Source organism: Pleurodeles waltl, chromosome 3_1 (assembly GCF_031143425.1).
Source record: "Pleurodeles waltl isolate 20211129_DDA chromosome 3_1, aPleWal1.hap1.20221129, whole genome shotgun sequence".
NCBI classification, from domain to species: domain Eukaryota; kingdom Metazoa; phylum Chordata; class Amphibia; order Caudata; family Salamandridae; genus Pleurodeles; species Pleurodeles waltl.
Window position 1 is genome coordinate 284873687 of NC_090440.1, and position 13012 is coordinate 284886698.

Consider the following 13012-nt stretch of genomic DNA (forward strand, 5'->3'; position numbering starts at 1 on the left):
CACTGGTAACCTTATTTAAATCAATCATCTGTCAAAAGCACTAATCACTCAGATTAAACGCCAAAGTTAAACAAGCAGGAAAATACATTGGAAAGAACACCAGGACATGAATCCTCAAAAGATTTACACGCAAATCACCTTTTATGCACACCTAACATAAATATGGCAAGGTAAATGGGCTCTATCATCTTCCTTTCCATGCTGTGAGGACCGGTTCGGTCCTCATCCCATTGGTTAACACTGTCAGTTCAAGACCAACACTATCCTTGTGAGGACCCGTGTGTTATGATGACTGGTCCCTATAATGTGTTTAGGTAGTTTCGAACGAGTGTATCAAAAACCTAAAAGTGCAGTTTTATTTGCCTCTGTCCACTTTATAACTTTCCCTACTATCAAAGCACACATGGAGTTAGAATAGTAAATACACACTTCATTACGGTCAATGGTCGGTCCTCCTACTTAGAAGTATGTCATGGTGTGCGTGTGTGCGTGCATCTCTCTCTCTTTCTCTCCTCATATCGTGGGTAAACACTCTCTGTTTAAGACCAACACTATCCTTGTGAGGACTGGGGAGTTATGAGGACCGGTCTCTGTAGTGTGTTTAGGTACTTTCAAGCAAGTGTGTCACCAAAACAAAAAAAAACTAAAAGTGTATTTATCTTTGCCTCAGTCTGCTTTATAACCTTCCCTACTATCAAAGCGCACGTGGAATTAGACTAGTAAATACACACTACATTATGGTCAATGGCCGGTCCTCATATGCCATACAGTTAGATACCATTGTAGGAAACAATTATTTACTGGGGTGGGACCCACCACCCACCCGGGTGGAACCCAACCCAAGGAAAACTCAAAACCCTTGTCAGGGAGAACCCATAAAACCACTAAATGAACCTGAGCTCACTCCCATGTTAGCTATGGCACATGAAAACAGGCTTAATTTATGGCAATGTGTATAGACTTTATGCAGTACCAAAGCAGTAAATGTCAAAATGTGAAACAATAAAAGGTCAACAGGACAAATCAAATCAAATCATTAACATTTATAAAGCGCGCTACTCACCCGTGCGGGTCTCAAGGCACTAGGGGAAAAGGGGGGGTTATCGCTGCTCGAACAGCCAGGTCTTTAGGAGTCTCCGGTAAGCGGAGTGGTCCTGGGTGGTCCTGAGGCTGGTGGTGAGGGAGTTCCAGGTCTTGGCCGCCAGGAAGGAGAAAGATCTCCCACCCGCCGTGGAGCGGCGGATGCGAGGGACAGCAGCGAGTGCAAGGCCAGAGGAGTGGAGGAGGCGGGTGGGGACGTAGAAGCTGAGGCGTCCGTTGAGGTATTCCGGTCCCTTGTCGTGGAGGGCTTTGTGTGCGTGGGTGAGAAGTCGGAAGGTGATCCTTTTGCTGACTGGGAGCCAATGCAGGTGTCTCAGGTGTGCGGAGATGTGGCTGCTGCGGGGTACGTCGAGGATGAGGCGGGCCGAGGCGTTTTGAATGCGTTGCAGGCGATTTTTGAGTTTGGCTGTGGTCCCGGCGTAGAGGGTGTTGCCGTAGTCCAGGCGGCTCATGACGAGGGCGTGGGTCACGGTTTTTCTGGTGTCGGCGGGGATCCAGCGGAAGATCTTGTGGAGCATGCAGAGGGTGAGGAAGCAGGCGGAGGACACGGCGTTGACTTGCTTGCTCATGGTGAGAAGAGGGTCCAAGATGAAGCCGAGGTTGCGGGCGTGGTCTGTGGGGGTCGGTGCGGTGCCGAGTGCCGTGGGCCACCAGGAGTCGTCCCAGGCAGACGGGGTGTTGCCGAGGATGAGTACTTCCGTTTTTTCAGAGTTCAGCTTTAGGTTGCTGAGCCTCATCCAATCTGCGACGTCCTTCATACCCTCTTGTAGGTTGGTCTTGGCGCTGGCGGGGTCCTTGGTGAGGGAGAGTATAAGTTGGGTGTCGTCGGCGTAGGAGGTGATGATGATGTCGTGCTTGCGTACGATGTTGGCGAGGGGGCTCATGTAGACATTGAAGAGTGTCGGGCTGAGTGATGAGCCTTGAGGTACGCTGCAGATGATCTCGGTGGGTTCTGAGCGAAACGGAGGGAGGTAAACTCTTTGGGAACGGTTTGCGAGGAAGGAGGCGATCCAGTCCAGGGCCTGGCCTTGGATCCCGGTGGAGCGGAGGCGGGTGATTAGGGTGCGGTGACAGACGGTGTCAAAGGCAGCCGAGAGGTCGAGGAGAATGAGGGCGACTGTTTCACCGTTGTCCATCAGGGTTCTGATGTCGTCTGTGACTAAGATGAGGGCGGTTTCAGTGCTGTGGTTGGTTCGGAATCCGGTTTGTGAAGGGTCGAACAGGTTGTTGTCTTCCAAGAAGGTGGTCAGCTGTTTGTTGACGGTCTTCTCTATTACCTTGGCTGGGAAAGGCAGAAGAGAGATGGGGCGGAAGTTTTTCAGGTCGCTCGGGTCAGCCGTAGGTTTCTTTAGTAGGGCATTGACTTCGGTGTGTTTCCAGCATTCGGGGAAGGTAGCAGAAGAAAAAGAAGAGTTGATGACGGTCTGGAGGTGCGGGCGATGATGTCGTCGGCTTTGTTAAAGATGAAGTGCGGGCAGGGGTCCGAAGGGGCGCCGGAGTGGATAGAGTTCATGATGGATTTGGTTTCTTCCGTGTTGATGTGGGTCCAGTTGTTGAGGGTGATGGCCGGGGATGCGGGTTCGGTGGTGTTTGGTTGGGTCTGGTGTCCGAAGCTGTCGTGGAGGTCGCTGATCTTGCGATGGAAGAAAGTGGCGAGGGATTCACACAAATCCAGTTGCAGGAAAGGCCTCGTGCAGCTTGCTGTGTCCCTGTACTTTGAACTTTGATTCTTGGACTACATGTTTTTGTCCTGGGCACAAGGAGAAGGTCCAGTACTTCAGGGTTCCTATCAGGTCACATACAGCTGGTCCAGTCCTCTTCTGTTCTTCCTCATGTCAGCAGTGTTCTAAAGTGGGTGCCTGGAGATGCCATATTTATGGCCAGCACAAGCTACTAGTCTGGAATGTATCCTGGGCATGCCCTAACAAATGGAGTAAAAGTTTCAAAGATCAGTCCAACTTTGGGCATTTTCAAGATTGCAAAAGTCTTCGGCCAGACTAAAACTGGGCTCTGGCGTCCGGGGCACTTGTGGGCATGTACCATAATCCAAGTGGCCTCCCACATCTACCACTAAAATTTAGTTTGCGCACCTGCTGCACCTACAATAAACCCAGCAAAAGAAGCCTGGTAGAACAAAAGTAGGGATTACTACCAACCGGACAGTAGATATACAAGAAATCCTTTGGCATCCTGTTTCTCTTCCCATCGAATGCACCCCTGGTGTTATATTTAAAACCCAGCAGATCTGCCAAGCATGATTTTAGATTTGAGTAGAATTTGAAATTGTAGTGTCATTCCCCACCCTACTTATGGTGGGAGGTTTAGAGGAGTCACCTTTGACCATTCAGGTCAGGCTACTATTTGCTCCTGGGAGGCATTCCACATCTTTTCCACACCTATTCAAATGCTGATGATTGGCTAGAAAAAAATGGAAGAGCAAATGCAAATCAAGCCTCCAGGTACTTCAAGCAGGAAAAAGCTAACTTTCCAAAAGTTGTTTTGTCGTAACCTTTTATAAAAATCACAGTGAGTGTGAATTTTTACTAAATATCAAAAATAGTTGTTCATTTTTCTAGCTAGTCCTGTTCCTGGTATGCAGTATTAGGATTTTTAATCAGTGCTCTGGTATTTGTAATCTGTACTCTGGTATTCTAAATAGGATAGCTAGGACTGCCACGGTGAAACATTGCTTTTGGGTGCTGGTCAATGTAAGGACATGTTAAAATTAAATTATTTTCAGGTCCTACTTTTATTTATCATTTGCCCTGCCTGAGGACGACAAGGCCTTCATGTGAGTGAGTAACCATTTAAGAAGAAAGTTTTGACCTTTCAAAAGGGTTTGCTTTGAATGGTTAAATTGCAGTTTTTCCACTGCTACAGTCAGGCTAACACTGGTAGGCCTGAAGTCATGTTCAATACAGTTGGTGTAGTGGGTGGCACTATAGGTGCTGAAATGCACTAGTGACATTTAACTTGCACTGGGTACATTGTGTACCACATACTAGGGATGTGTATGTAAGATAAATATACCAATTAGAAGTATACCAATATCATCATGCTGAAAGAAGGACTTTATCAATGTTCAGCAGGGGGTAGTGCACAGAGTTTTACAGCCAGTAAAAACAGCCAAGTCAAAAATCGGTTGGGGGGACGGGAACACCATTCAAAGGATGGCCATTTGTAACACCCTATAACATCAAGCAAATGTAAACAATGTAGGCCATTACATTAATTTTCAAAGTGGCTTCACAAATATCCTTCTAACACTCTGATAGCAAACCAACAAGGGATGCCTTTTCAGCACTGGTGCAGTGGGGTCTACCTACCATTCACCTTGTGATCACCATATACAGGCCTTAACAACTGTTCCCTCTTATAGGGATGATATATGCCTGTGGTTCAGCTCTGGTAATGCCAAAAGGAAACAAAAGCATAATAAACATTCACACCAAAACGATTAACCCCATTCTTTTAGCATAGAAATATGTTATATTTTAAATGCGTTTGTTTGCATGTAGATGGTACCCTTTTTTCATTGTGGAAAAAGTGATTAAGGTTCAGTTGACCAAGTTGGTTTTTGAAATGTGAACTGTAGATCACATGCAGATCTAAGCAGTGAGTTCTGAACTCCCAGAGCTATATTTTAACATGTACAGAGCATGTCAGTACTAGAATCGAATACTAGTGGCTTTGCCAGTGCGAATGTGTAAATGCAGGGTTAAATTAAGGCATCTTGAATCTGAATCTTGAATTCAATATTTTCAATCCGTATAAACAAAGTCGTTCATTTTTCAAATGTAATATAGAAAACTCTCAACAACATTTTAAAAACACATTTACTGCATGCGGTCCAACTTAAAAATAACACATGAGAATAGCTGCAGCTACTTAAAATAATTGAACAGCTGTCAAGTGTCAGTATTTAAAGGAAACTGCTTGTCATTTACATTCTATACGACTATGAATGGAACAAATGCTCCAGCCATTTGGTGGTGTGTAGCTGCCTGGGGAGAAGATTTATGGGCCTCTGGGAGAAATTACATTTTTATTGTTATTCGATCTGAAACACAACCTCAGTGAGTGCAGGTGTGTGGCTCTTTTCTCAGCACCATAAATGTTGTCTTTGTGTGCCATAGCCTGGGCTTTGATGCAACAAGTGGAAGGCAGAAGATAAAGGAGAACAAACATTATAAAATCTACTTTTTGGTTAAATATAGAAAAATGTACCTGTTGCTGTGCCTTTCGGGAACACAGAGAGGGATGGGGATGTGAGGGAGAAGCAGTACAATGGGCATTTGTGTGGGAGGAGGAACATACATGGAGGAGTGGGAGAAGTGCCTGAATTAAAAGCAGGTATTCCCCCGATGAAGGTACTTATGTTTAGTCAGCGAGTCAGAATATTACCTAGGTGAATACATTGAATATTATATCATCATAGGTTATAGAAGGGACCCACCGCTGATGGACGTTAGTTATGAAACGGTTTGACCATCACTTTACATGACTAAATTAACCACTGAGAAAAACAACAAGGTAATGGGCAGAAAGTCGAAGCCACTAGCAATCACAGACTGCAGGCCAGTCGATCATTTTCACACACTATGCTACTCCAAACAGCTATCAGTCATATGCAAACCCGCCTTTGTCCTGCTCCAAGAAGAACAGTCTAGACTGAACTACCAAGCACCAATTTCAGCCTAGTTAGGCCTCCTCAGTGAGGTAGAGAATGATGCCCTGAGTCACAGTGAGCGCACAAACAAAGTCTGGGCATACCTGTAGCACCTACTGCATCGGAGTGAGTAAAATATGAAATGGATGAGTGGAATGCTTCCGTGGGTTTATTTTGCAGTACCATCCACAAAAACCTAAGTATTGGAGTAAATTAGTGTAAAAAAATAAATGAACTTTTTGCAAAGCCTAACACAAATCTTAGTGGACACATCTTTCTATTAAAAGTATACCTTAGGGCTACACTAGAAAAGAAGCCACTGGCAATCAAAGATGGGCTTTTCCTGTGTACTCATTGCATGAGCCACTCGAATGGCCACTTCACCGGCTATTTACAAGGCAAAGACCAGTTGTCATACTTTCGCCAGTTGTATGTTAGGGTTCCACTATAAGGCACCAAAAGAATATTCAGGAAATAAACAAGACATTATATCAAGTATCAGATCTAAAATCTTAGCTGAGAACGGTGTTGTAAAATGAATCACTTTCGCTAGTGACGTAAAAAGTTAAAATCATCAACAAAAAGTCAAATACTTTCTGCATGGACATGGGCACGATTAAGTACACATATCTTAGATTGTGTTTTCGCCACTTCTTATTAATGTACCTATCTCCTTTACACAGCATATGAGATTAGTGCCTATTAGGGTAATTATGGTCACCCAGAAATGCCAACTATGATAGTGTGGATGGCTAATAAAGTATAGAGAAAATAAACACAACTTTAATGTATGAATGATACAATTACTAGCCGTGAGATGGACAGGAAACTACTTACTGAGAACACTAACTTCCATGTTTGTAGGTATCTTTACTAGCTAAACTACACTTAGTTTTGCCTAGATTTGTAGATAGACAGCAGACGATAAATTATGCTGAAAGTCCTTAATAATACAGACTCTTCTGTAGAAACAAAATGACACATTTTCAGAGGCCTGATACAAAAGAACATGGCCTCATCTGCACCACCAAAGCCTTCTTTGCCCAATGATAGTCCAAGCCCAAACAGGAGTGGTGCATTAGATGACAAACTGCACCCGCTTCCTTTTCCTAAGGTATGGAGGAATGGTAGACGCACCTTTCCTGCACCTTGTGATTTTGTGAGGTTGCAGCGTGTTTGAGATCAAAAGAATGACCCACTATGGATGTTGCAGCACTGGGACAACTTCGGCTTCTCTTTCCCCGATTGCTTTGAGATGCATTTGGTAGCACGCTCAAATCATTAAAATGCTGTTTAGTCCGTAGTATCACTATTGGGGACGGAGCTCAGAAATATATTACATGTAAACAGGACAGGATTCAACTCAGATGAAAATACAGCTACAGACCTTCTTCAACACAAATGTAATTTGCACTGGAAAAAAAAGATCTTCGGCACAGTCAGAACATTAATTGACCCAATGTGTCATTTTTGTTAATGAGTCCTTATGGCTCCAACTTCTTGCCTTTAGGGTGCAGCAGAAAAATAATATCCCCAATCTGATGCATATGGACAGTTCCATATGAGGAAAGCAGTGTCCATTAGAAAGGTTTCGTATTTGCCAAGGAATCCTACCCTAATTTAGAGTATGAGTTTGCCAGTTCATATGCACAGGTCTATCTAGAAATTGGAAAGGTCAACATCACCAAATGATGTAGCAACAACGGGTACACGCCTCGAAAACGGCTGATCTCACATAGAATGAAAGGGAAAGATGGCAAACGTATGAAACTCACGTTACACTCTTGGCGTCTAATGCTGTCCAAAATCCCTGCAAACTGTAGAATCTTCTGCAGGGCCACTAGAACTTTTGAGGCAGGGAAAGGCCAAATTATCCGGTTGAGTAAATTATGAGGCAAGAAAAGCCAAATTATGTGGTGCTATGGAGCACATTTAGTGCTAGTATTACTACATTATTTGGTAATTTTTTCATTTGTTAACACTATCGGGACCTTTGATGCACCTCATTTTAAAATCCATATACAGCAATAAGCAACCAGTGGATTTTTACAAAAAGCCTTCCACTGCACTGCAACACGCATTGCTGAATATTTGGTAACTTCTGAACCATTTGAGCTAGAAACACTTTTTTTTGTTAAAATCTGCAGATTATACAGCAGATGATAGATTATGTGGCAAGTGCGGCTAATCTATAATTATGCACAAATCGCTGGGACCACACAGTCACATATTTCCAGTGGCCCTGATCTTGTCAGATAAAGTACCACGATTAAATCCATTAACTGTATAGAAGTGGATTCACCAAGGTATTGTTAAAACTAAATGCTGAAGCCTGGGCGTACTATTATATTCTCGTTCAGTTAAATAGGCGTAGAATCTGCTCGTGAAGAATGGATAAAATACATTTCACAGCAAGGCCTTTATGTAATGGTAGTCTTGCATGCCTGCGACCATGATGTAGCAGCTTTATAGAGGACTGCATATTAAATTACATTTTTAAAGCAATATGTCAAACCACGCGGTCACGACAATTCCATACATGCAACTGTGTTAAGCACACGATGAACATAAAGAGCCACCACAGACACTGCACTTATCACATAAATAGGATGGCATTTATGCCACGGTGCACTATATTGAGCTGTTTGGCAAAGTAACATATTTTGTGTCATCTGACCCTAACAGAGTAAACTGAAAAGTTCTACATAAATAAATGCAAAAGCAAATAAAAATCACTTATTGCTAGAATAGACTTGTTTGAAGTGCTGTTAACTAAAAAAAAAAAAAAAAAACTGGCAAACAACAGCTGCAACAAATTCAGGCATTCAGTCATAGCCACCTCTGAAAATAATCAAAACGTGTAAAAGCCTCACTAGATATTGGTGAGTGGCTGCTGGTCCACATGCAAAAAAAAACGAATATATCTTGTTAGATATCAAAGAAAATGTGCCCTACTCCTGCAGTTGTCATGATGCATCAGGTTTAGTTAGTATTAGGTGCTGAAAAAGCGATACAAACATAAATAGCCGCAGTGATCGCATACCCAAAGCATGATTTAAATGATGGTTAGTTGTCAGTGCAGGGTCAAACACCTCTTCTGGAAAACCCTCCTTTTTATTGCAGGAATTTGGAACTACAAGCCCCTCAAGAGCCTCTGGCAGTTTAGGAAGCACATCAGTGCAGCCTTGTGACCCCTAGTGGTGAGGAAAATGAATGCATTCAAGACTGTCTGTTAAGTGCTAACATCCTCGGAGAGCATGAATCGTAAATTGAGTGAACAGGTCTTGGAGAAAGTACCTCTGCCTATTTCAGGTATGTGCGTGCTCATTGGCTAGACATTTTACTAATCCTTGCTCCTCCTCTCATGTGACTAGCCACCGTCTTGTGCATAGGGGACAGAAGGCTCACACCACTTCCCAGTACATCCCTTGGCTTAAACCACGTCCCTGTTTTCTCAATTAGCAAGGTTACCAGGGCATGCTTGATGCAGCCATCAGCGTCATGCTCCAGTAGGGTGCGACTGGGTGTAGGAAACTGGAACCCAGTTACATGCTTCCTAACATATACTAACCGGGCTAGGTCAGAATCAGCATTCCACAAGAAATGTACAAAGTATAAAACTTTAAAAAATGTTTTAAAAAATGATCTACGTCACCTGGTCTGGGGGACATGGCATCACCATCTTGAGTATCGCCCTGCCAAAATTCCCAGTCACTAATCAATTATAGTCGAAATAAAATGATTTATGGCTCATCCGTTAGAGTGCTGAAAAAACTGGAAAATTAAGTTTGCAATTAAAAATTATCATTCGTAAGGTGCCTCCTCGTCAGGAACTTTCTGTATGCAGCACAGGATTATTTATATCCAGATCGATGTGTCGGATTATTACTAGACCCGGTGATATTTAAACTACGCTGGCACAAATTTCAAATCATTTCAGGATTTTTGTTACGCCTGTTATGTGAAATTCCTTAAAATGTGCTATCATGCTACTTTGTTTAATTTTGGGTAATCTGTGTTAAACATTTTCTTTGAATGGCGCGTTTCTGGGTAAAAATAACAGAATGTGAGCAGCGGTCCTTTGTGTTATTCTTTTTAAATGAATTCTCCTGCTAAATATTAATTTGTGATGAGACCGATGTTCTAAAAGTGCGCATCACAAATTATCCATTATGCAGAGACACGAAATAACCTGCCTTTTAAATATTAGACTGGTTTTAATTTGCGACACCTAGTAATGAGGTGTGAATGCTGGGATGGAGGCTTGCCAGGGAGAGCATATCTCGACCACTGCAAGTGCTTGCCCAAATAAGCGTATCCTTATAAAAATAAGTAAAATCACTTTGTCGCCATTCAAGGGACAGGTGTTGCTTTGAAAAACGTTTTCCATCTGGTAAGACATTCGGAGGAAGGAGGCAGTCGTACCCTGGGCTATGACCTGGCAGCTCCCCCATCCCCAGGCTGCCGATAATATTGTTAAAGGAGTGGTAAAGTATCCTAAGGGGAGATCTTCCATTTTGCAAACCAGTTACCAACCCAACTAGAGAGGTGGTAACTTTTTAATGGTTTGCAACCATAATTATGGTCACAAAAAATGTAATCATACTACAGTGGTTTGTAAATTGGAAGGGACACTTTTCACTATCTCTTATTTGTATTTTAAAAGTAGATCGGACTCATAAAATGACTTCTATTGTAAAAAGGACTTTTGCCATATACCAGGGATTGTGATCGTAAAAAAGTTTGGAGCATCAAGCCTGCAAATATATGAGAAACAGCTTTCAAAAGCAGGACTTCCTTTCCTCCGATGTTCGAGCCACAAAAAGAAATTTCGTTCTAGAAATGCAATGAAGTCATTTTACTTCAAAGTAATCCAAAGCATTTTCTAAACAAAATGATCTAACCAGCTGCATGTATGCTCCGCAATGGAACGGTACCAGAACAGTATTACATGATACATACAAAGGCATATCGGTCATATACTATAGCATGAGATTCAATTCTTGTTTTAATATTTAACTTTTTTGTACAATTTCGGACATTCTATTTTTGAGTTGTGATTTCTATACATCCAATTTATATTATACATATTTTAAAATACGGGAATACTGAGAGTAACAATTCTTATTTTATCATGTTTTAAAAAATTCACAACAATGGAGTCCACGTTTATCAAGAACTAAAAAGAACGTACAATTTAGGAAAAAATACTTAGAAGAGTTCAAATACAGCTCATGGAAACTGTGATTCAATTCTTGTTAGCACTCTGATCGCCCTATGGTTAATTTTATTACCATTATGAACCTGTTCAATCTCTGCTGAGGACTGAAGGTATCTTTAAGGCAAATGCAATAGTACCCATGCCAAACTATTATCCCCTCACAGCAGGCTTAAGGATCTTACAAAGAAAAGTATAACATATTGCAGCTCAGGAAAAATGTTTTGGGGGGGGAAATGAGGGAAGGCATAGGTCACGTTTCACACAGTTTGGAGGAGAGTCATACTGGCCAGTGGCTGGCCAGGTTAGAGTGCATTACTGTGTTGCATAGAGATGGATGTTACTGCTAAATGTCCCACTAGATTATCTTACGGATCTGTGACTGGAGGTGTGTGCACCAAAGGACATTACCAGTTCCTTTGCTGATAAATACTGACGTCCGCTGCTTACTTTCTGAGGTAGCAACTCACTGCCCTAACTGGGTAAACCTATGCAGTTGAGGAAAATAAGTTCTTAAGTAAATGTTATGTAAGCAATGAAAAATGAATAAAATGCTATTATAGTGAGGTCATAAAGCCCGACTCACATTAAAAGACTTCACTACTTCACTATTGGTTTACTTCATTAGCAAAAAACAAAACAAAAAAAAAGCAAAAGGATTGAGACATCGTAGAAATGCATGCACTACTAACCAGGAGCTGCTGTGTCGAGTATGGGCCGCCTTCGTGGATTTGTAGCTGAAAATGGAAAGTACAGTGTTCCAGGCTTCCCGGGTGATGGTAATGGGCCTGGGCTCGCAATTCCTATGTCTGGTCGAACAAGAGCCGGCTGCAAAAGAATTTAAAAACACTTCAGAATTCAGATTTTACATAAAGAAATGCTCAACCAACTATTTCACAGTTTACTGCCAATGGCACAGCAAAAAAGACCATTATCCTAATAATCAGCCCACAAAGAATAGATTTAGAAATGGATTGCAGGAACATAAGATCAATAAAAATTAAAGAAAAAGATTATGAACATTTATCCTGAGATCTTTTTGTAGAATGTAATAGATTTGAGATGTAGTTTTTGACAATTTACCAGGATCTCTAAACTCTCTCCCACAAAATTCCCTCAATGAACAGTTAACATATGAAACAATCCTTTCAACCAGCAAGGTCTTACAACCCTATGAAAAAAACAACATGGCAGCAACCAGGAAATATTCAGTACAATTGCTCATGTTCTTCAACATGAACCCCCATTTCATAAAGTCGATTTGTGCCATAAGTTAGTATCATATGTGTTTGAGCTGGTAAACTAGGATTTCAAAATTGTGCAACTTTCTCTGGGATTGTTGACCATTTGGTTTAACAGGTCAACGTCTGTCTTTTAATTTCAGAAATGGAAAGAAACTCTCCATCGATTAAGTGATTCTAATGCATAGTTCCTATGTATCACACACACTTATCTTCCAATGCTACTTTCTCTTTGCTCCTACCTTCTAATAGGGGGCAAAAAAATGCAGCACAGGAAGCTGTAGAGTGGATTGGGGCGCAATGAGGCTTGCTGAATAAATAACTTATGATGTGCGGAGCGTAAGAGCCGGACTATGAGAGAGCTTGTAGTCCTTTGCAATAAACGTCTGCTAGGAACTGTGGAATGACGGGCTGTGAGGGTCACAGACTTCCACTAGGTCATGAGCAGGCCCACAGACGTAGGTCAGGCCTCATCTGAAAGTTTTCTTTGTTCTCGCTAGCTGAGGACAAGACAACTGGCCATGGGCTGGGTATTTGGGCAGCACAGAGAACTTTCACATTTATCATCCTGCGGTCCAGAAGGATTCTCCTGTAAATGTATTTCAACTGACATCAAGCAAAAAAAAAAAAAGAAAAATTCGAAGTTGTATCAGGGGACTGGCTAAACCAAGCAGGTGATGTGAGCAACAGCCAACTCCTAGAGAGTGAATGAGCAGAACACCAAGAAACTAAAGGAAATGTTAAATCGACTGGTTCAAGGTCCCAAGAACTGCAAAGTGTACA

The 13012-nt window shown here is 42.2% G+C and overlaps 1 protein-coding gene across 8 annotated transcripts in view; it reads right to left on the reverse strand.

The window, feature by feature from the left end:
• The window catches only part of TCF12 (transcription factor 12), a 641728-nt gene that overhangs the window by 224271 nt on the left and 404445 nt on the right, over window positions 1–13012 (reverse strand). For all 8 annotated transcript variants that reach the window (XM_069222409.1, XM_069222403.1, XM_069222408.1 and 5 more), the window contains exon 7: window positions 11681–11816. In XM_069222409.1, the coding sequence (XP_069078510.1) occupies window positions 11681–11816 (136 nt within the window). The remainder of the gene's footprint in view (window positions 1–11680; window positions 11817–13012) is intronic.